General features: G+C 38.8%; 1 protein-coding gene across 1 annotated transcript; it reads left to right on the top strand.

Annotated features, from left to right (window-relative positions):
- Window positions 1-8,069: 8,069 nt before the first annotated feature.
- On the top strand, window positions 8,070-24,575 carry ppm1j (protein phosphatase, Mg2+/Mn2+ dependent, 1J). The gene is made up of 10 exons (XM_026166962.2): window positions 8,070-8,599; window positions 14,536-14,650; window positions 16,183-16,512; window positions 17,725-17,837; window positions 17,964-18,048; window positions 19,303-19,421; window positions 19,809-19,872; window positions 20,168-20,275; window positions 21,103-21,254; window positions 23,162-24,575. Exons 1-10 carry the CDS (start codon window positions 8,343-8,345, stop codon window positions 23,307-23,309), a joined length of 1,491 nt encoding a protein of 496 aa, XP_026022747.2. The 5' UTR covers window positions 8,070-8,342; the 3' UTR covers window positions 23,310-24,575.
- The last annotated feature ends 373 nt before the right edge of the window (window positions 24,576-24,948 follow it).

Below are 24,948 nucleotides of genomic sequence, written 5' to 3'. Positions count from 1 at the left end.
TGTTCGACATACAGTCGGCTCTCCGGGATGAGAGTTATGCTACAAGAAAGTTTGTAATGATCATTGTATACATACTTGTTCATGTAGGATATACATTTTCGTCAGGAGACGCAATTGTCCAGGTGGTTTGGTTTTGTTTGACCATGTCAGCTCGGTTTGGTCTAGCTGCTCCCTTGTTTACATTGGATCAGCGTGTGCACTTAACTGCACCCCAAGGTCAGGGGGAGGGCGGGGTAGGGCGAGGGGCTGTCCGGTTCAGGTTGACAGCTAAGGGGGTTCATTTATGGCAGATTTTGTGTTATTTCTTTGTGTTTTTGTATCTTTCACAACGTGTTGCTTTTTACTGGTTTACTCCCACCACAACAGTTAGAGATACTGAAAGGTTTACCAACAACCAAATGAAGATACTATGTTGCACAATCTGTTGTATTAATAAGAATAGATGACTTCATATAAGACTTTTAAATTTACTTCTTGGAATGTGAGAGGAATGGTAAAAGTGGTTAAACTAAAACAGGTTATTACCAGGCTTAAACAACTTGAGTCATCAATAGCGTTTATCCAAGAGACCCACTTACTCAGAGAGGATCTGGTGAAAGTACGTAGGAGATGGCCAGGCAAAGTGCTAGCATCCTGTTGCCCTTCGCACGCGAGGGGGGTTATGGTGTTAATTCATAATTCAGTGCCTTTCCAAGTAAATAACACTGTTTATGATAAAGCTGGCAGATTTTTGGTGGTTCAAGGAACTCTCTTGAAAGAGAATTTCAATTTAGTTAATGTTTATGGCCCTAATGATGATAACCCTTCATTTTTTGAGAATTTATTTCTATTGATAGCTACCCTTCCTGGTAGGATAATATTGGCAGGTGACTTAAATTGTACTCTGGACCCGAAGCTTGACCGCTCATCAGGGATAGACACTTCACACTCTCAAACAAGAAAAAAAATACAACAATATTTGAAAGATCTGAACCTCTGTGATCCATGGAGAATTCAAAACCCCAATAAAAGGGAATTCTCATGCTATTCAGCAGTATTTAAATCCCACTCCCGAATAGATTATTTTTTAATTTCCTCATCTTTGCTACCCAATATAACTAAGTGTATATATGACAGCATTGTGTTGTCAGATCATGCCCCAACCTCACTATTTTATGAGGTAGAACAAGTGAATAGCCGCTCAAACAAGTGGCGCTTGCACCCTAAATGGATACATGATTCTGACTTTATGAAATTTGTAGGAGAACACATTGATCTCTACTTCTCAATTAATACAATTCAAACAACTGCAGCCGTTAGGTGGGAAGCTTTTAAGGCATATATTAGAGGACAAATGATAAGTTTCACCAGTTCTAAATTTAACAAATTCAAACAGACAATGAACGAATTAGACAACAAAATTAGAGAATTAGAGAGAGAAGTTAACATAGATGATTCAACACAGAAAAAACAGGAGTTATTGACTCTTAAAGCTAAATACGAGGAGCTGTCTATGCTTAAAGCTGAAGATGGTTTAATAAGATTGAAACAGACGTTTTATGATCAGGGTGAAAAGCCGGGTAGACTACTAGCTTGGCAGATAAAGAAACTTGAATCTGACAGAGCCATTAATATAATTAGGAACGATCAAGGGGAATTATCTACAGATCCCACAGAAATTAATAACACCTTTGTCTCGTATTATAAAACCCTATATAAATCTGACAGCCCACTGGACCTGGTAAGCCAAAATGCTTTCTTGGATAGATTGATCTTTCCCTGTATTTCTGAGGATGTGAAAAATGAATTGGAGAGAGAAATAAATTTCAATGACGTTTCTGATGCAATTACGAACATGAGAGGTGGTAAGGCTTCGGGTCCTGATGGGCTTCCGATAGATATTTACAAGCTATTTAAAGCAAAATTAATTCCCCCATTATTAGATGTTTATTTGGAATCCTATGAAACAGGTCGCCTCCCTGCTACATTTCGTAGTGCCCTGATCACTCTCATTCTAAAACCGAGCAAAGCGCCAGCCGAAAGGGGTTCTTACAGACCCATATCGCTGTTAAATTCTGACTCCAAAATCATAGCTAAGGCTTTGGCTATGAGGCTGGAGAGGGCTCTTCCAGCCATTATACACGGAGATCAAAATGGTTTCGTTCAAAATCGCCAGGGGTTCCACAATGTGAGGAGAGTTCTCAATATAATCCACGAATGTGAAGAGTTACCTGATACTGCAATACTATCACTCGACGCGGAGAAGGCGTTCGATCGAGTTGAATGGCCCTATCTAATTGAGGTGCTTAAGCGTTTTGGATTTGGTGATCACTTCCGCCGATGGATTGAAATTTTACTTGCTGATTCGGTTGCAATGGTATCTACCAATAATCTCATCTCTAGTCCTTTTGAGCTATCTCGAGGCACCAGGCAAGGGTCTCCGATTTCACCTCTGCTTTTTGTACTAGCCATGGAACCTTTAGCGATAGCAATTAGATCACATCCCTCGATCCATGGTATTAAAATCGGGGAGGTGCTACACAAAATTGCAATGTACGCTGACGATACTGTTGTGTTTCTATCACACCTTGCAGAGTCAATACCATCTCTCCTGAAGCTATTCGATCAATTTAGCAGTTTCTCTGGGTTCAAAGTGAACGAAGAAAAATCATCCATTATGTTTTTAAATATGAACGAGAGGTTGAAACCAGTTGTATCCCACCCATTTGTGAATGCCGCAGAGGGATTTAAATATTTAGGCATCAGAGTAACCCCAACGATAAGCAATCTTAGTTCAGCCAATTATGAGCCCCTGGTGGTAGGGTTGTCGGATGAGATCACTAGATTAATATCGTTGCCTCTTTCTTTACTGGGAAGAATAAACATAGTAAAGATGACTATATTACCTAAATTCCTGTATATCTTTCAGTCAATTCCACTGGCCCCTCCTCCTTCTTTTTTTTCCAAGACCAGAAAGCTTCTTTCTAATTTCATCTGGAACAATAGGAAGCCAAGACTCAGACTCTCCCTCTTGTATTTACCATATGATAGGGGAGGACTACAGTTTCCAAATTTAAAATGGTACTATTGGGCTGCTCAGCTGAGGACCACTATGTTTTGGTTTTCAAACGATATTTCCCTTCCCTGGTTAGCAACTGAAAGAATGTCCTCAAAGGGTCTGTCGTTAAATAGCTATTTATACTCAGCACCCTTTAAAACTTTAAAGAAAATTACTACTAATCCCTTTGTAAAAAACACTGTTGTTGTTTGGCATGAAGTACAAAAAATGTTGAATGACTCTTCTGGGTTGTCCTGTTTCTCCCCAATTTGGGGTAATGAACTCTTTGCCCCGGCTAAGAATGACATGGGCTTTAAAGCTTGGCTGAACAAGGGCATTGCGACACTACAGGACGTATATGAGGAATATTCTCTAATGTCTTTCAGTGAATTAAGGGCAAAGTTTGATTTACCGCAGAAACACTTTTTTAAGTATCTGCAACTTAGAAGTTTTATTCTGGCACACTTAAACAATTCAGTGCACCAACCCCCACTCTCCATCCTAGAAACTCATGTTACAAAAAACTGTTTTGGTAAAAGACTGGTGTCCCAGTTTTATAGCCTGTTAGTTGAACACCATAAGGATAACTCTGATAGTAAAAGACGGGAGTGGATTAGTGACTTACAAGAAGATATTTCATATACTGAATGGGGTAAAATATGTTCAAAAACACACACTCAGACCATTAACACTCGTTTGAGAATGATACAATTCAATTGGATAATGCGAACATACATATCCCCTGTACAATTAAATAAATTTGATCCTAATATAATTGATCTATGCTATAAGTGTAATAGGCATCAGGGTACACTTTATCACTGCCTATGGAAATGTGAAGAGATCCAAAAATTTTGGAGCTCTGTGTTACAATATGTCTCTCAGATCACAACTTCTCCTGTACCGCTTTGCCCTAAGTTATGCATTTTAGGCTTGTATCCAGATGACTGTACTCTGTCTTGTGAGGAAAGAATAATGGTCGATCTTTGTTTGCTACAGGCCAAACGCTGTATCGCCTTATGCTGGAAGAATGTTGGTTGCCCCTCTTTTAACCACTGGTTAAATAATTTAACATCGAGTTTAGCTCTTGAGAAACTGACCTATATTGTTAGAAAGAAGGCTTCTGAATTTTACAACATCTGGAAGATATTTTTGGATCTACTGAGGAGTGGGGATGTGGGGGGGGGGCGGTGAGTGAATAAGACAACTAGATAATGAATAATGTCTGACTTGCTGTTGGGAATATACTATGTAACCTATATTATGATTTATTTTTTTATTTTTTATTTTTTTTTATTTTTATTTATTTATTTATTTTTTAATTGTATTTATTTGTATGGTTTAATTTAATTTTTTTTAACTATGCATTTATTTGGAACCCTTTAGGATTAACACTTCAATTATCGCTATTACTATTATTATTATTATTATTATTATTATTATTATTATTAGTGTTGTTATTATTATTATTATTATTTTAATGACTGCCATACGTTCATTTTATGTTGGTGTTGATACTGTTGAAAAAACAAATAAACATACGTTTAAAAAAAAAAAAAAATCTTTTAGATGTTTTCAAGCAAAGTTTAATCTGGCCTTTGAGTGCTTGAGTGAAACCAATACTTTGCACCTTTCTGTAAACACTGTTTTTATGAAGGCATTTCTAAATTGTAGACCAATGTCCTTAAGAGTGTTCTCTACTCCTCTAATGAAGTGTTTTCTATTTTAACACAGCAATAGTTCTGCATTCATCCACTTTAGCTATTCTCTGTGTCTTCTGTGGTAACCAAAGAGAAAAGGGGAATTCATCATACTGCCACTTGCACTGTGCGCAGTGGAGCAAATTTGTGCAACAGGATCTTGCATAGACTGTTGATCAATGTGTCGGATATTTGTTTCAACACATTTAATGATCCTGTTGTGGGCTGCAGTGCATGTGTGAAAACAGGTGAGTACAAAGAAAGCAGGAGCATGACACTGATCCACCTGAACAGAAAGTCTGCATATTAAATAAAGCTAGACAACAATGACAAACACATTTTTTCTGTGTGATAAATTCATTTTTACCACTTTTGTATTTTTTCTGCGCACTTATTTTTTGTAATGAATTTTTTAATCTGATCACATGTTTTGTTCCTTAGACTACTGTGTAGCTCTGAAACATGAATGCTAAACGCAATGCTTTCTTCTTCATCATCTTCTTCTTCTTCCAGCTGCTCTTTTTTGGGTTGCCACAGCAGATCATCTGTCTGTCCCCTTGCCCCTAGCATCCTCTTTTGTCCCACCAACACTCTGTGTCCTTCTTCATTACATCCATGAATCTCCTTAGTAGTCAGCTCAATATTCAACATCCTTAGTCTAATATGTCCACTGTCCCTCCTCTGCACATGTGCACACCATCTCATTCTTGCTACTCTAACTTTGTCTCCAAACCGCACAACCTGAACTGTCCTGTCCCTCTGATGTACTCATTTCTGTCTTTTCCGTAGTGCTCACTCCCAATGTAAATCTTAACATCTTCATCTCTTCCACCTCCAGCTCAGCCTCCTGTCTTTTTCTTACTGCCGCTGTCTCCAAACTATGCAAAAACTAGTTTTTGTAAACTTTCCTTCTCACCATTGCTGCCGTGACAAATCACCCCTGATGCTCATAGGTATTTGAACTTGTCCACCTTCAGTATCTCTACTTCTTGCATCTTCACTGTTCCATCTGCCTACCTCTCATTTACATTCATATATTCTATCTTGCTTCTGCAGTCTTTCCTCTTCTCTCAAAACAACACCTAGTTTCTCTTCCACTTTACTCTCATTAAAAATCACAGTGTCATCTGCAAATATCAAAGTCCGTGGAGACACCCTCCTGACCTCATCTGTCAACCTGTCCATCGCAAACAAGAAAGGGCTCAAAGCCGATTCTTGATGTAATCCCGCTCACATCTTAAACTCATGTGTCACTCGTACAGCACCACACACCTCACCACTGTCTCACTGTCCTCATTTATGTCCTGAACCACCCTCACATATTTTACTGCCATTCCTGACTTGCTCATATAGTACCCCAGTTCCTCTCATCATATGCTTTTTCTAGATCCACAAAGTCACAGTGAAAGTCCTTCTGACCTTTTCTACACCCCATCAACACTCTCAACATCGCAACTGTAGTGCTGTTTCTCCGCATCAAACCATACTGCTGCGCGCTGATTTCCCATATTTTCATGGTGTGGCTGATCAGTTGTATCCCTCTGTAGTTACTACAGCTCTACACATCACCTTTGATCTTGAAAATCAGTATCAGCACACTTCCCATCTATTCCACAGCAATCCTATTACTCTCTAAGATTGTGTTAAACAATCTGGTTAAGAGGTTCACTGCTCTCTCTTCTAAACATACCTCGACAGCCATGTCATCCTTCTGCATTTCTCTCCTTAACATCATCATCATCATCATCATCTCCTCATCACCTCTGTTCCCTTCATCTACTCCAATCACCACTCTCTCCTCGACATAAATTCTATTTCTCTTCTAACTGTCACCGAACCTGTGAGGCATACGCACCAACAACACTGAGTGTCCCTTCGATTTCCAGTTTCAAACTTTCTGACACTCTCTTCCTGTCCACAACACTCTTCACATACGTTTCCTTAAAGATCACCCTTAATTCATTTCTCTTCTTGTCTACATCAATGTAGAACCACTGAAGCCACCTCCACGGCCCTGGTCTTATTTCCTTTCCATCTGGTCTCCTGCAGAGACAGTATATCTACCTTCCGTCCTTCCATCATATCAGCCAGCTTTCTCCTTTTACTAATCATAGTCCCTACATTGAAAGTCATTAATCTCACCTTGTCACTTCTGCCTTACCTTTCCTCTCATTGCCTCCAAACAGACCTTCCCCCTCTCCTCATTTTTTATCTTTGGTCAACAGAAGCACAGTTTTCACCAGCACTGTTGGCCAACAGCACCGCACAGAACTGTTGTTAACTCAGATCCTGATTGATTCAGTATGGAAATAACACTGTTGATAATCTGCATGCTGATTTTGCAAAGCATGATTTTTGATTTTTATGCAATATGCCCTTCCTGATGCAATCCTCCCTGTTTATCTGGGCTTAGGGCTAGAAGTACATTGGCTTGTGCTTATACATGAAATGTAGTGCAGTGTTTTGGAAAGAGGTATATTTTTACACATGGAGTGTTTGTCAGTGAACTCTAGTACTCTTTTATTTAGAATAAAATGTAGAGATATTCTATGTAGAGCTGTTAGTTTGTCTCATTTATATAAATTGTTTAATCTGTTACTGGAATAATGTGTATCTGTTGAATAAATTCAACTTTATCTCAAAATACTTAAATGCTCAAATTAATATATACTTAACATCTTCTCAACTTTTTTGTTTGAGGCTACAGCCAAATACATAGAATTACCTAAAAGGTTTTGAGTGTCTGTAAATGCGCTTATTTACAGACACTGTTGTGAGAGGGGGGGGGGGCTAATCTTCTTATTGTCTGAGGTGTTGAAAGAGCTAGAATCGCCCTGGGTGAAGGTTCAGTTATGCCTGTATATAATGTAACTGCACCTGAGCCTTAAGCTTTTACACCTGCAAACCTGATGATTTATTAGAAAGTAAAAAAAACTCATTGCCCTTTATTAAGAAGCTAAATCAGCAAAGCCATTTTTCATAATCTGGCAACTCAAATGTTGTTTTAATAAATATATTAAGACTATAAAATCGGTTATTACAAATCATAGTAACCTTTAATGCCATAATTTATGAAAGCTTGCCTTTAAAAAAAACTGATATCCAGATTTTTCATTTAATCAGAAAAGGCTTGAACGTGTTCGGATTTAGTCCTTTACAATAGTTTAGGGCTTCGTGAGACGTCATATATATCATATTACTATCTCCTCATTTGTCATTGACTGACATTTATGTTACTTTCATGTGATTTCTGTTAAAGGTTTTGGGGGGGGGGGGGCGTGTTTTTTGAGGAGGGGGTATGTGTAAGACATTTTCACGGCTGGCTGCACATCCCTGTGAAGCCCTGCCTTCTGAGATGAGATAGTCTCCTGCTGGATTACAGCTTGTGCGCAGCCAGTGAGGGCTTTATTCTGTTTCAATGAGGAAAACATCGCGTCTGCCTTTCTGAAAACTGTCACATGGGGCCAAGGAGGGAAAAAAATCGCTTCCTGAAATGATTCTCGTCCCTCGCTATGTATTGCTGTTGTTTTCTCCCGTCTCTAACAACATAATATCGCATCGCGTCTAATTTTCCGTCCGGATCTTTTACCCCACTGTCGGTGCCGATGATGATCAGCAAAGTTAAAAACGCCATGTCCAACCTGGTCGGAGGGATGATGCCGCACGGACACCACCACCATAACCATCACTCTGGTGGACAGACCTGCGGTACGGACAGCCTGCCGCCTCGTTTTCCCTACGGCCGGCCGGATTTCTTGGACCTCACCCCGGAGCTCCTGCAGTACTCCACCGAGCACGCATCGCGGCCGGTGCTCACGTTAAAGAGAGGCAGCAGGCTTCCCTGGCAAACAGGATACGCAGAGTGAGTGTATCAGTGATTTCAGTGACATATTAATTGATCCGAAAATCATTGAATTGTATCAGTAAAAATTTTGCAAGGGTCCCGATGAGTGCCAGGCCTGATAAGTGATTTTTATTTATTTATTTTTATAGCTGCTGCAGTTTCGAGTGCACTGCAGCAGCCAATGTGGCCTTTTGCTATTGAACGGTTTCCATTCAATGTTCCTCCCGTGAGCTGCTGATAAACAATGTAAATTTGGACCAGGGTGTCAGTGCTGTAATTAGATATAAGGCTTTCGTATCCTAAGAGACTGTCATGTTTGAATACAGGCTCCACCTCAGTTTTGATTTACTGGGGCCATACAGAAGTGAAAGCAGGAAATGTGTATCTACTCGTTCCTAACAGAACCAGTGGGGTTTGCATTTGCAGTGTTCCGATTAACAGATAACTAGGTAGCAAAATGCCATGTGGGTTTACTTATCTTTGTGGCTAAATGAGGCAGAGGCTCTTCGCATTTGTCAGTCCGACTGCACAACCCCTGTCCTTGTCTTTACTATGATGCTTTCATATTCTTTACACACCTGCAGTCCTCTCACATATAGAAAATTTCCAGCCTCATTTTATTTATACCACTAAACAAAATGTGTTCTTCAGATGATTCTTGCTGAGGAAAAACACTTTCAGATGCTCCCCTCCTCCAGAAGTGGGTGGTTGTGAAGGGCTGAATAAATACAGTCTAACACTATGTGGGCTATATTATCCATGCCTGTCCTCCTTGACCCATTGTGAAAATAAAAAATATATATATAACTGACTCATGTGGAAAGTCTCAGATGTGAAATTTCAACACCAAATGTTTCAGAAGAATGAATAAGTATGGTCAGATATGAGGACTTAACGCACGTATTGATTATGTTCTGTGGAAAGTTGCATCATCTCTGTAATTCATCTGAATTCTTCAGCAGATTACTTTAACATGAGTCACTTAAGTTGTAATCACAGCATTAGCGGTGCTGCTTACAACACAACGTAATCGGCTGATCTGATCACACATCAGCTGTCAGTGCTCATTTCATACGGAGGTTAAAACCCCAAACAATCTGAACCATCCGTGTCACATCAGCACACTGAGACCACAGAAAACTCAACGTCAGTCCAAAGCAAACAACTCTAAAATGGAAGCAATTAACAACAGAGCTACAAACCTTGTCCACGCTCAACCATGATACACTGATGCCAAATTACAACTGCTGTCAGGTTCTAAATTTATCCAACTGTATGGCTATTTTTATTTGAGATCACTTCCATTCATTAAGCAGTTGTTTATTCACCCACACGGCAATGATAAGAGCCTTTCGAATGATCGTTTGTTTAGGCCTCGGTCCATTTTGTCCAGTGATCTTTACTCCCCTGTACAGAGTAGGAACAATGGCAGCCTGAATAATACAGATGGACGCTGTGTTGCATCTTCTCCGTTTTGATAACAACTAATTAGTGTGTCTTGGGCATGCTGGTGATAATAAGGATTCATGGTCATTGTTAGGTTTTCCCATGGTTTGTTCCTGTTATAGCGTTGCACCCAGAAGAGGTGGAATACTGCTTTCTCGCAAATTGGACTCATGTGGTAAAACAGGTTAGGAATTCTGAACCTAAAATCTGTGCACAGTGTAGGATGCTTGAGATAATGAGTCTAATTGCTGCTATGGTGTTGGTGTACAACACTGTGTCAGCATAAATAAGTGAGTGCACTTACAGTAAGACACTCAAAATGCTTTAATCAAATGGGTATTTAATACTGTTTAGTTTAATATGGAGGCGCTCTTCCAGGTCCTGCCACTGGTATCATGTAAGAGAGTTTGAGGAAGCAAGGACTCACATTTGAAAAAACATTGTATGTGACATATTTATTCCTTGTAGTATGATTAATAATTCATGAAAAGCAGATGTTAGAAGAGCAAAACAATAAAGAAGGATGAATGATTAAAGGTCTTTTATGCTCCTGAGTTGTATATAATACAAGATAGAATACATGAATGATGTTCAGTTTACTGTCAGTGTGCGTAAAGTGTGGCCCATTGTACATAAAACTGTTACAAGCTGAAATATAAAGCTGTTTCTAACTTCTTCCTTTTTTCCATTTCATTTCATTAGAAACGGAGCATATTCGTGTTTTGGGCTGTTGTCAGATCTTTCATAGACAAACAAAAAATCTACCTTAGTGGAGTAAATAAACCTCAGATGAATAGAGTTACACCCATGTTGTTGTGTATTTCTAAACCTATTGTTCAAGCGATTGTACTTTTTGGCTCACATTCTTTTAGTGACTCTATTTTGAGCACAGATCCTGAACTAATGGTGGGGCAGAGTTCATAAGTTGCCGTATGTTTTAAATATAATATCTTTAGTAGTATACAGCTCACATAAAGTTGTTTTTCTACAGGGGAATTGTTTTTGTCAGTCTTTGACTGTCAGCTTTCATTTCTTCTTAGCACTGTGGGCCTTCCAAACGTGATGGGAAGCTTCCCCTCCCTGAATAGGAATCAGAATATAACTAGTCTGATTTTTTTTTTTTAAAGTTCCTCATGAAGACTTTACTTTGACACTGCGGAAGATTTTATGTAACAAGGCCTGCAGTGTTTGTCAGCCTGCCAACTTCCACTTGAGGTAGCTTCAATCAGCAGCAACCAGAGAGTATATCTTTTTCACATTTAATTTGTAAAAGTGCTGTCAGACAACTCACTGAGGATGTGTCATGAGCACATAGCACACCCAAAACCGGCCGGATGACAAAACGGACGTACAGTTTCCAGTTTTACTTGAAGCTGAATTGACCAGCTATGCAAAAAGAATCTTGAACGACAGAGAACCGTGCAAACGTCCTTTTAAAGGATCAAAGGCTTGTTTCAGAAGTGTTTCCATTCACTAGATTATATGCATCACTGATCTCCCGCTGACTGAACCACAAAACTGTTTCTGTATCTCTAAAGCTGCCTGTCCTCAGCAAGAGACTATGAAGTGAATTCACAGTACTTTGCATAGAGTTTAATGTTTTACTTGGAGAATTTGCAATTTGTTTCAAAGATGATGTTTACACAGAGACATTTTTGTCAAGTAACCCGAAATAGAGAATTCACTGGAACTCATAGCTTCCTCTTCTTGAACTTTCCTTGCATAATAGAATAAGACGGTTGAAACAGAGAAGCACTGTTTTACCAAACACGACAGCCATGGTTTTCAGTCACAGGTTGTGAAAGCATATGACCGAAAGACAAATAAGTGAAAGAGTTAAGTCACATTACAGCAAGGCCGTGTTTTAGAATGGCAACCTCCCACGCCAGCAACCAGCATGTTCAATAATAGCTTATGGGGCTCATGTGACTGCTTTCAAAACAGAATTATTGCTGATTCTTTATTGTGGGTGTAGGAGTTTATCACATGGGAAAAGTAAACACTGACACGTTTCAGCCAAGCATGCTGCAGGCCTCCAAAATCTTATGGAACCAACACTTTAAGGTGTACTGTGGAATTTTCTCAAGTACAAAGCTTATGTTTACATTTAGCCTTTTTTTTCTAAAAACATACACAATGCATCCATTAAGTTTTGAAATGATAAGATTTTTTCTTTCACACAGAGACCTTATTTTCAACCCTTGGAGATAGCCACAGAGAGAGAAAAGGATGACATGCACCAAAGGGTGTCAATTAATTCAAGTAGCTGAGACTTGGCAGGAACCCACCAACGTGAGGATTCCATGGATTTTACAAATAGTACCTGCAGAGAGCTTGACTCGGGCATGATTTGAACAAGCAACCTTCGGAGTCAGGCATACTACCTGTTGTGCCACCAGCATAGCAGTTGGCTACTTCCCTGGACTTTCTTTGTCCAGTCCTTTGAAATATCTGGAAATGTTTGTGTAAAGTTGAGTCATCAGTGCAATTTTCCCATCTGATATATGTGATCTTTGAACATTGTCTTGGCTTTGGCAGAAAGTTTAGACTACAATCGAGTGATTTTAAATTCTTCTCTGTCATTAGTCCTAATGCAGGGAACGCAGTGCAGGACGCTGGTGTCTGACCGCTGCTTTCAACTGATTAGAACGTGAAGGGGCTTTTTATAATCCAGATTTGGGCAGCCGTTACATTTTGAGCCTCATTTTTGTAACTCTCTGAAATCAAAGCTCCAGACTATACAGCATCCATCTTCTGAAAAGATTGTAATCAGCTGAATTATATGGAATGTGAAAGGTCAGAAGTCTTACTCTGATGTAATTTTTACTAATTTCTCTCCCCGTTTTGTTGTTTGACTATTTAGTTTGTCCTCTTTCCTCGTCACTGTCAGCCTCTCTTTTTTTTATTTACTGTCTTTGTTTACTTTACTTTTGCCTCTCATGATCCCGGCATTATCTGATAAATTGCTCATTCCTTCTATGCAGAAGTTTCTGAGGGAATTTTAATGACAATACTTGAATTACTGGAATTGTGCAGTGGGTATTAATGACACATTATCCGGCTAATGTGGCATTTATCTATAATTAAAAGTAAAAACATTACATAATGTGCCAGCATGAGGTCTAGATAGACTTCAGTCTTTCCCAGCTAGGTTCACGTTACAGTTTAATGGACCTTGCCAGTGGAGCTTTGCGTGTCGTTGCTACAAATCATTCACAGTTGAGTATGAGTTTAGTTTGGCTGTAGTTTTTTTTCTAGGAAGCCTTTAGCTACATTTTTAAGATCTATTATTTATGTTATAAAATATCTAGTCATTATTTTTGTAGTTTGAAATAGAACTAGACATAATTTCAACAAATAATGTCACAGAGTTGTCCACTAGATTGGTTGTCCATTCAGCAGAGATCAGTGGTTTTATCTGTGACTATTAAAGTCAGCTGACTTAAGTATTCTTGGGTAAGTTGCTTAGCACCAACACAGGCCATGAAGAATCATCACTGCTTAAGTGTTATTAAAGTGCTGTAAGACGTGTGTCAAAGAGTGAATGGGGCTTGTAGTGTGAAGCACTTTAAGCTTACACTACAAGACCAGAAAGACACAATCTTAACCATTTACGACTGCCTTACCTCATCTGCCAACTTCCCGTTTTGTGGAACATTCAGCTCACGGTTTCATTTTAGGGCATTACTCTTTTGGTTGGTTCTCATTGCTGAAAATTCAAATGACAGAGTTAACTATGTGCTAGAGGAGTAATTAATTGCTAAAGTGTTGGATATTTCCCTCAGGATTTCTAGGAAATAAAGATATGAAGAGAGTATTTGCAAGGCCAGAAAGACAACTCCAAATGTACACATTAGCTGTGTCTGCTTTATCTAGGTGAGCCTTTGTTTACATAGTTCCTGTTTTGTGACAGTAAGATGATACTGTGTCAGTGTCGTGTTGCACGTGTCTTCCACTGGCCCAAAAAAATCAATCGACAGAGGATTAAGAATTATTTAAAAGTCTGTACTGTGTAACGGTACATTGCTATAATGTGCAATGTGTGTAAAGTGATGGATTATATTACAATGCATGCAAATTTTAGAAATCTGCCAGCTCATTTTCAGATTGAATGGGAAATGTGAATAGATGGTTCTCTGAAAACAAAACTGTATATCATGCAAAAAAACATATTTGTATTGGTATTTTAAAAAATGATGTTAATGCTGTTGTGCATCGGTAGTTTCAGCTGACACTGCTGAAGCACACCCTGTGATAGATGATGCTTCTACAGTATGAATCAGTGCATTACTCTAAAGCCATTATCCTCCACAGGCATCAGCTCATCATAAAAACACTTAATCCCTTCTGCAAGTTCCCTCTGGGACATGACTGCATCCTGCCCCACTTTTCACCCCACTGTTGCACTCTCTCTATTGTGTTTTTTATGCGGTTAGAGGAATGAGCGCAAACACTATAAATCATCCGACTCCGGGCTCACCTTTCCTCCTTGTGTCTTTTTCAATCAGGGTGATCAATGCAGGGAAGAGCATGTTGAACGAGGACCAGGCCTCATGTGAGAAAGTGTTTGTGAAGAAGCCGAGTGGCAAACACCGCAACTCTACTTTGCTAGATCAAAACGGGGTGAGTGAAGGACAGATTTCTAGAATCAGGGAATGAGGAATGAAATGTATGAACAAATGGAAAAAAGTGAACAAATCTGACATCAGTATATATAAAGTCCTAAACATGTCTGAGGGGAATGTCACTGAAAGATGTTTGCATGCCTTGTTATGTAGCCTGAAGCATAATGTTCCCTTACAGAACATAAACCGCTGCACCCCATCTGAGCATGCATTGTATTTACTTCATATCCAGCAGTGCTGTTTTCACAGATTTTCACCGAGTGTAGTTTCCATCTAGATATTTTTTTTCATTCTGTATACATTTAAATGTGAATACATTTAAAGAAGCAAATTACTACAGCACAGAAATAGCCAACAGGATTTAGCAGGATTCAACATTAACACCTCAGACAAAACTTTCAACTCAGATTTCGTGACTTTAATTTGACCCGAATTAACAGATGTTTTGATTGACTGGCTCAATTTTCTGAAAGTCGCTGTAGTTGGATGGTTTCAATTTAACAAAGGACCGCATGACTACACTTTCTGTGTGAAATGGTGCAAAGTCATGAGATAGTCTCACCCCCAGCTCTACTGAGCGTTTTAACAACTTACAGCGTTTTTTCTCAAACTGTAACTGTTTTTGCTGACTCACGCTGCTGTTATCAGCGTTATTTTCAACCACATCACTGCGTAATCTGTTAAAAAAAAAAGGCTCACTGCACATTACTTGCCCTGCACAAATCTCCAAATTGATACTGCGACAGAGCTCAAATAAGACTAAAACGTAAGAAGTTTACACGATGGACTTAAAAAGGTAAGTCAATGTAAGTCATCGTGTGTACAGCTTGTTCCCACTGACTCCAGGTGGTCAAAAAGGGCATTTATTTCAGAATATTTTAAAGAAAAGTCTTATAGTCATTGTCTCTCCTTGGGCCTCACAACTCCTGTAAGACCTGCAGGCACACAAAGTACATTCGTGTCCTCCATTTGGTGTAAATGAATTACATCATCCCTTGTTGCACCCTTCCCCCACCCGAGTCTAGCATCAGAGGGGTAGGCAGATGTCTTGGGCCTGTTTATATGTTGGTTAGTCAGGCAGGCCAACTGGGTCTATTAACATTCCTGCCAAAACAAAGGTGGCAGTGCTTTCGCATTGCTCACTGTGTTATAAACAGCAAAAGATCTGATTGGAAGACGTTTTACCTACATTCCTTTTCAAAAGCTATAAGACTATTTTAAATTAATATTACTTCAGTTATATACAGTACTATTGCACTATTATTGTAAACTTTAGTGGTTCGACGAATAAAAACTTGATTCATGATGTGGCTGTTGTTTAGAAAGATTGATTTGGGAATGTAATAACAGATCTTGAAGAAATATTTTGCTTATAGTTTTAAAAAAATTGCCATAATCTGTGAACACTCAATAAGCTGTGCTTTCTGTTCAAAGTTGTAATGTCATAAGAGCTTTTTTTAACCAAGGAAGCAGATGAATTCTCCTCTTATTTAATACACTATGTCTGTCTGTGACTGTTTCCTCTTTTAGGATGGTACAGGAATTCCTCTCCACTTCTGGGGGGTATTTGATGGACATGCAGGTTCTGGCGCAGCCATCATGGCCTCGAAGCTTCTTCACCACCTAATCAGAGACCGCTTGGGGGAGATCTGCCACCTCCTGGAGAACCCCAGCAGTGCTCCTCCTATCTGCCTGGCCAAGAATGGCAGCCCATATCAGGCGGAGGCAAAGAAAGGGGGTGCACAAGAACCAGAGGACCCAGATGCAGTCAGCGACGCTTCAGTGCGCTTTTACATGGAGAAAGTTGTCAGTTTGGAAAGCCTGGTGATGGGAGTCATAGAGACTGCCTTCAAACAGATGGTGAGTAGACAATGGGGGAAAAAAGCAAACCACACTTGGCATATTTAAGCTGTGGTAAGCATTTTTGCCCATCTGTGTCTTTTAACACCAACATAACCGAAGATTTTAGCTTTAATAACCAGAAGTGCATGATCTGGCATGCAGATCATGCACAGAGAGCAAATCACTTTGTTCTCATGTTTTGTTTTGGGTTTTTGGCCATGCTAACATTACTCTAGGTATGGCAGTGTATGTGTGTTGTGTCCAATCTGAATTATGTCAGATGTCCTCATCAGCACTTTCATCTTGTCCAAATATGAAGCTTTATAAACTAGAATATCTTTTAGCTTTAGCTAATAGCTTTTCCACAGCACCACTTTGATGTTTATGAATATATATGGGATGGAATTTCTTTTAACATTTGAATGACTTGAAAATGAGAGACACAGGGTTAAGACGGGAGTGTTGGTAGGTATATCAAAGCCCAGCTGTATTCATAAAACTTCTGCAATCTTTAAGACCCTCAACCTTTATTGTGAATACTCATCAATACATAAATACATAAGTTTTAGGTGTTTGCATTTTGGTACCCAGGTTGCCAGATTGGAGTCAGTGTACACAGTCCATACACCATGTATAATTTCCATCCCCGTCTCACAACAACCTGGCTACCTACAGTCTGATTCAAAGGGTGCGTGCATAGCTGCACTCTCTGCAGGCAGCCAGGCAAATTAATGTTGAAGGACTAAGATAGATAGCATAGACTTTTGTTGTTGTTGTGGATTGCTTTGACAGTTGCCAGAACAGTCATGGCTAAACCACTTCACAACAACTGCAGTCATCTTTCGTTATCTCATCAGCCACAAATAGGAAAGCTTTAAAACACACACACACATTTTAAGGTTCTGGGTCACTGGAAATATCCAAATTTAAAAAAAAATAGACAGCTCATACTTCTGTTTCAGTTTGTAAGTTTGAAATGGTATTCTTCTCTGATGCAACATCACTGTCTGATTAAGATCATACCTATAAAAAGTAACACTCAGCCTAGGTAATGCATTCTTCAAAGCATCCTTGTTTCTTTTCATTAGCGCTGCAGTTTTGTTTTGAAAATGAATATGCATGAAGAAAATAATGAGCTATTCAGGATGATGAGAGGGAAAGCAAGCTTTTAAGCAGCAGAGATTTTGCAGCCTTTTGTCTTGACTTTTTTTTTTTTCGCTTTTATTACAGGATGACCTAATTGAAAAGGAAAAATCGTCGTATGCCATTTCTGGTGGCTGTTGTGCCTTAGCTGCCATACATTTAATGGGGAAACTCTACGTAGCCAATGCTGGAGATAGCAGGTGAGGGAAATATGATTTGTTTTCATAGCTTTAAGATCCCTCTTGTGTTCACTACAGGACACTACAGTGTCAAGTAACCTCACTTGAGTTGTCTTTTCACTCCTGTCTTTCTCCCTCTCTCTGCAGGGCCATAATCATACGAAATAATGAAGTTATTCCCATGACAAATGAATTTACACCTGAGTCTGAGAGACAGCGGCTACAGTATCTGGTAATCTATGTTGTTGTTTTTTATGTGGCTAATAAACAGTTGTGGGCAGATGTTTGCATAGACTCATCATGGGCATGAATGCTGTGGTAATGTTGGGCCGTTATTGAACCCTTTGAATTGATTTTCTGCAATCCACACATGGTCAAAAAAATATACCTACAGTTCAAATATGCAGATACACTCACAGTTAAATGGCTCTCAGCAAGTTGCACCTCAGTCAGATTTTTTTTGTAGTCATCAGCTAGCTGGATATTAAACTGCTCTTTCAGGCAGAATTGACAGAGTTAATTTAAATTGGTTGGTTAGCTGGCGCAAAACCAGGTTTAAAGCATAGTCCATAGATTTTCAATAGGGATAACGTTCAGATTTTGGAAAGGCCATTCCAAAAGGTTAATGTTAGCCTGTTAATGTTGATGTTTCCCGTTGTCCTTTTGAAACATCCAGCTATGTCAAAGTTTCAAGTGTCTATCTGTTGATTTGGAAATAGCCCTCCTTTTTTCCATCCAATTTGTACAGCATACCAGTACCACTGACAACAAAGAAGCCCCAGAGCATGATGCTATACCATAGTTGACATCTGGTACAGTGTTTTTAGGTTTCAAAGCCTCAGCTTTGTTCCTCCAAGCGTACCTCTTGTCATTGTGGCCAAAAAAACCCAGTCTTTGTCTCCTGTGGCCATAAAATCCATGTGAGCAATTGCAAATTTCAGTATACTTTTGACCCTGTGTGCATAAGAGAAGATCCTAAACAAAAATCCAACCAATACAAAATCCAAATCTTTTTTTGTTAAGTCAGTAAAGATGTATGCTGTACAATCACTCTACCTGTGAAAAAGAACAGTTAAACCCCAGATTTATAATGACATTCATGCCCATGGTGAGTGTATGCAAACTTCTGACCAGGACTGCATTTTATCATTTTCATCCTGCAGACACATTCTGCATCTTGTGCAGTTCCTAGATAAATGACCCTTTCCTGACAGTAAAGTACATCATCACTGAAATAAACTGGCATTAACCGGTTGTCTGTTTTAGTATCTGTTTGTAATTCTGAGTCACAGAGTGGGTGGATGATGTTTACTGCTAAAATGGAGCGTTTTATCCTTTTCATTTTAACATACTGCACTCAAGGCCTTCTGTCATATAGTGTCCTGTAGCCTTTCATGTTTTAGAAGAAAGACAAGAATCGTGACTTAGGTTGAGCTTTTTATTCTCTAGTTCAGTTCAACCTTTCTAATTCTGTGAACCCCTCCAGGGCTTCCTGAGGCCAGAGCTCCTGGGAAATGAGTTCACTCACATTGAGTTCCCTCGTAGGATCCAACACAGTGAGCTGGGTAAAAAGATGCTCTACAGAGACCACAGCATGACTGGCTGGTAAACCTTTTTAATCACATTTTGGACAGTTAATCACTTTTTCATCTCTTTAATCTGCTTGAGGCACCCTGTAAGTGTTAAGAACAGTTTGACTGATTTTACTCCGGAGTATTAGGAAGAATATAAAAAAATCATGAACTTTATTCATGTTAGTTGTTTAGTCTATGACAAATAAGAAAATACGAATAAAAGTAAGTGCTGTTTTTTTCAAATAAATAATTAAAAACCCAAAATATCTAGTTTAAACAATGTAATACTAGCATAGTCACATTTTCAACACTAAAATGATTGATTTTGATATTTTGCTTTTAATAAGAGAGCTTATTTTATGTTGAGCAAACAATCACTTGATCAGGTAATGATCAGCTTTAATTGTGTTTCCTGTAGGGCTTATAAGACAATTGTTGAAGATGATTTGAAATTTCCCCTGATATATGGAGAAGGGAAAAAGGTAAGAAGAGAGAAAAAGTCTGTGAATTTTATTTAATGTATTAAATTTAATCACAACACCTAATTGCATTTTAAAGCATTTCCATAATCTTAATGTTGTTAGCTAAATGTGGTCTCTGCCTGGCTAAAAAATGAGAGACATGCTCAGTATTTTCATTATTGTCTGAAAGAACATTGTCTTCGCTTAATAATCCCCCATAAATGGATTGTGTGAGAACTGAAGCGCATCCCGGAGCAATAACCTATATTATTGTGTGTCTTCGTGCTTGTTCTTGCTAATGTGTATGTGTGTACAGGCTCGTGTCATGGCAACAATCGGAGTGACCCGTGGGCTCGGTGATCATGACCTGAAAGTTTACAACTCCAACATTTACATTAAGCCCTTCCTCTCGTGCGTCCCTGAGGTGAGTGGGAGGAGTCAGCCTGAGCCTGTTACTGCTTTGGCCATTTAGGAGCGTTAAGATACATTCAAATAGTTGTTGGGCATTGGGCTTCGCTTACTGGTCTGTCAGTGAAAGGTTGGAAGTCCCAAATATGGATAAGAGCAATATTCTAAAGGCTTTTTATAAGTTCAGGTATGGGTAAATAAATGGGTCAAATATTCCAATCTAGCACAGAGAACCAGATATTACCATGTTATGACTCCTGGAGTATTTATGTACCGATTTGTTATTATTGTCTTTGAATTTATCCTGACAGTAGTTACCCATGATAGTGCCCTTATTGTTTAAACTCTCAGGGTTTTTTGCTACGTTTCGAAAAAAGCTTGCCCCAAATTCCTATTTAGACTTGCTTCATAATGGTACAGTCATTCGAGGCAATAAACATACTGATGCATTAGAGAGAAGACGGCTTAACCAATCTCTGCAACCACTTCCTTACTTCCGTTTTAGGCCCCCCACTCAAAGTTACATTGAGAGCCACTCGCGTAGACATACTAGAATCTTATTCTAATATGTCTAAGCTTATCTAAAAAGGCCACCCTTCCTGTAAGTCACTCTAACAGTGTGACTTAGCTTAACATCAGATTTGTGACAAAAAATGAGCAGCTTTACTACAGCAAATGGAGGTTATGACCCTTGCATGCCAGCATACAGTGCATTCACTAATCTTGCTTGCAGTTGACATGCACATGAATGGTTGCCTTTCTTCTTTTTGCAATTTAGAAGAAGTACTGACAGCATGATAAATAGGCATATAAATCCGTTAATTTGGTTTATCTCAATGACAGGTGAAGGTTTATAACCTGGATGAACATAAACACGGCCCAGATGATGTCTTGGTCATGGGCACAGATGGACTTTGGGATGTAACTACGGACAAGGAAGTGGCAGATGCTATTACAGCCTACTTATCCTGCTGTGACCCCTCTGATCCCATGAGGTATGCAGTCTCCCAAATAATCCTTTTTATTAGGCTTTTATTCTGGGTGTGTGCGCTGGGTCATGTGTCATGTGATCATGTTCAGATGGTGTGCTGTACAGAGTTTGTCCACTAGGTGACGGCAAACAAATGCAAAACACTTGCAGAATATTTAATCTATTATGTAACCTGAATATAACCCTATGGTAAATTCTTTATGGTAATTCTAATGTAGTTATGGGTTGAATCTATAAGCATACATCAGATAGTTTTAAGTGTTTATCAATAAGTTTTTAACAATTCTAATTTAGCCCATTACTTCCATTCTTCTCCTGAGATGTTAAACTAGTGGCCAGATACATTATTAAAAATGTTAACAGACATTACAGTATACAGATGGATAACAAATTCAACAAATATGAAAACGTGTTGAGTGTGAGTACCTTGATCCCACCATTTTATCCAGAAGATGTTTCCTTATTTGGCACCTTGAAGATGGTGGTAGTAAAATCCAAAATGTTTCACTGATGTCTGGTGACTGTGAACGACATAGAGTATGAATCATTTTGACAGGAGGCATAGTAAAATCCAATAAAATTCATATGTAACCAATATTAGTTGTCACACAACACAAAGATTTCAGATAGGCAAAAAAGCCTACCAAGAGGCAAAAACAAGGGAAAAAAGTACAGAAGCAAAACCAAATATCATTAATTAGAAACAATATTTATAAAAGCGAGGAAACAAAATAAGAAATGCAAACATTCAAATGAAAAAAATGCGTTTTATGACAAAATCTGAGAGTTGATAAAGGGAACCAGAGAGGTATATGTACTGAGGAGAGTGATTAACAGATTAGCAACAGGTGTTGCAGTAGTTAGAGAGAATAATAGGAAATGATTTGTATATATTACATCAACATTAATTCACTGATTCACACCATGATGACGACGACTACGACTTCAAAATGTCATTTGGACTGGAGATATGGTAACAAAAAGAGGGAAGGTGGTCAGAACTGAGGGGATTACGCTATTGGAAGGTGATACTGCACTACAAGTACATATAGAAGATGGCAACAACTGATCGGGTTCTCAGTGAATACCTCAGGCAGCAGAAACCCAAGAAAGAAGAGGAGCAAGAGGAGGGGCCATCATGGAGGGACAGGACCCTGCACGGTATGTACAACCGGCAGATAGAGGAAGTGGCCGATATCCCAGGAACAACATCCAAAATCTCTGTCCAGAAGAGCGCAGTCCTAGGAACAGCAAAGATATTGCGCAGGACCCTCAAGCTCCCAGGCCTCTGGTAGTTGAACCAAGCTTGAAAGACAGACCGCCAACAAGGGCAAGAAGGGATTTTTATTTATTTTTTGTAAAAAGGAAATGGAATGGAAATAAATGAATATATTAAAAATAATAATTTCAAAATAAAACAGATTAGGGATCCACCACATGTGAAATTCTGAGCCAGTAAGATGGTGATGTTCATTTTGTTTATTTTCTTTCAGCATTAATTCTCCTTTTCTGTCAGACAAAGAATTCTTTATTTAAAAAAATAACTTCAGTCGTTTAAAGTCTTTTAGTTCTTCATGAACTATGTTTGATTAGTCAGGCAGAAGAAAACTGCTGTGGCACAGCAGATAAACATCAGTGAGATCAGTATAGGGTATATCATCAAATTTGTTAAGACTGAGAACCTTTAAGCTGATATAGTCCACCACAGAGATATTTTTCCTCTGAACTTTGGTCATGTTTTCATTAAAATTACTTATTATTTAACATTCCTGAACAGGTACTCTTACTGCACTTAAATACAAGATTCATTCACACTAAATTAATAATGCCTTTTCACAGTCTTTTCCCTGCTGTCCATATTGAATATGCTGTAACTGTGATTTATGCCTCTGCTCGGTGTTTGTTGTGCAGATATACACTGGCAGCGCAGGACCTGCTTATGAGGTCAAGGGGGGTGCTGAAGGAGCGTGGCTGGCGGCTACCCAACGATAGACTGGGCTCTGGTGATGACATCACTGTGTTTGTCATCCCACTGGCAGGGCATGAGTCAGAGACATGACGAGGTTGTAGCCACCACTATGACAGAGCTGACTCTTTAGGGCCCTTCCCATGGTCCTCCCTCTTTCAGCTCCCTAAACCCCGGACCAGTGGTGCAGTGGGAGAAGAAAACATCTTTGTCATAGCGAAGACTCGGGTCTGACCAGCACCTTCATCAACCTACCATATGAGACCCAGTCCCTTCACTTCATCTTAAACCAGGAACTGTCTCCCATCTGCTTTGGTTGGTCCTCAGTCATGCAACTAAACATGTTCAGTGACATTAAAGTATTTTCTCCCAAACCTGCTGTTTGTGACAGTTGCCAGTGAGAATTAAACCCTCGTTGTACTTTTCTTTCTTGTTTATGTTTGAGACTAAGCAGTTACTCCAACCTTAAATGGATTGTTCATTTTAATGTTGTGCCCTAATAGTGAATACCTTTTTAAAAATTAAAATTAAAAAAAAGAATCAATCATACAATGTAAAGGGGATTGCAATAGAGAATGTGAGGAAACCAAAGAGATGCTCCCAAGGCACAAGGATGGCAAATCAGATACAGAATAAACAGCAAAAACAATCATCAGGTTCTTGTTGTTGCATTAAAGAAGGAAGAAGAGAATTAGTTAACATGCAGAATCAACTGAATCTTGGTTGAAGGATTTCTTTCTCAGTAACAAATGAATGACAACACCTGAGGCACTTGAAGACTGTTGCACATGCTCTGTGGTAGCCTGTTGATTTCATGATATCTTTTAAACGAATGTGCTCCTATATGACTTCCTTCTTTTTGTCATTGCAGTGAAGAAATATGAAGCTTTTTTGTTGAAAAAACAAGAATCATTTGTATAATTTAACTATAATTAAACGTTTTTCTTTGTTTAATATTTAAATGAGAAAGTAAATTGTTCTCCATAATTGTCTCGGTATAGTAAGATGTGATAAACTTCACATATATGCCTTATTGAAACATGAAAGGGACTCGAGAGTTTTTTTCTTCAAATGCACTAAATTTGACCCTTGTAGAAGAGGCAAAAAAATATATATTGTATGCCCTTAAATGTACTACATACCTCTTTTATACCATTTTGGTTATGTCACGTTGTTCTTTAGATTATGCATATATTTTTAAAGATACCTTTGGTTGTAAGCAGTATCAGATGTTTTATTTTTATGTTTCTATCCATAACTCTTTGTTCAGATAGTGTGTCCCCGACTATGAGCTACCTAAATGTGTAGTGGAGGGATAATGTGTTCCAGTTAAGAAATAAATCAGATTTTTCCCATTTATTTTGAGTGTGCTTGTGTCACTAACTCCCAGTCTCCTTATTTATCAAAAGGAAATGAACCTTTGTCGCAGCAAACTGATGAGTCACAATAGTTCAGGGAGCAGTTAATGTTCTAGTTAGATGAGACTTAGGTTCCTCAATAAATCTGTTACTCCTTTTAATACAAGCTGAACTTTTGAATACAACAAACTTTTAAAAAATATGCTTGAACTGTTTCAAAAGAAGCAAAGAATTTATATATTAATGTACAACCTCAATGTCAAAAAAAATTGGGGGTGCCGTGTAAATCTCTTAAACCCATATCTGATTCACAGTAGAACACAGGGAACATATAAAATGTTTCAAGTGAGAAAATGTACTAGTTTAGGAAAACA

Source organism: Astatotilapia calliptera, chromosome 5, assembly GCF_964374335.1.
Source record: "Astatotilapia calliptera chromosome 5, fAstCal68.1, whole genome shotgun sequence".
NCBI lineage: Eukaryota > Metazoa > Chordata > Actinopteri > Cichliformes > Cichlidae > Astatotilapia > Astatotilapia calliptera.
Note: the sequence above shows the minus strand (reverse complement) of the source record. Positions and strands in the feature narration are given on the sequence as shown.

What these genes read in the sequence shown, in the direction of transcription:
- ppm1j (XM_026166962.2), top strand. Translation starts at nt 8,343, where the DNA reads ATGATGATCAGCAAAGTTAAAAACGCCATGTCCAACCTGGTCGGAGGG. An exon ending in AGACTGCCTTCAAACAGATG is followed by an intron (nt 16,513 to 17,724) that starts GTGAGTAGACAA and finishes CTTTTATTACAG; the next exon opens with GATGACCTAATTGAAAAGGA. An exon ending in GACCCCTCTGATCCCATGAG is followed by an intron (nt 21,255 to 23,161) that starts GTATGCAGTCTC and finishes TTTGTTGTGCAG; the next exon opens with ATATACACTGGCAGCGCAGG.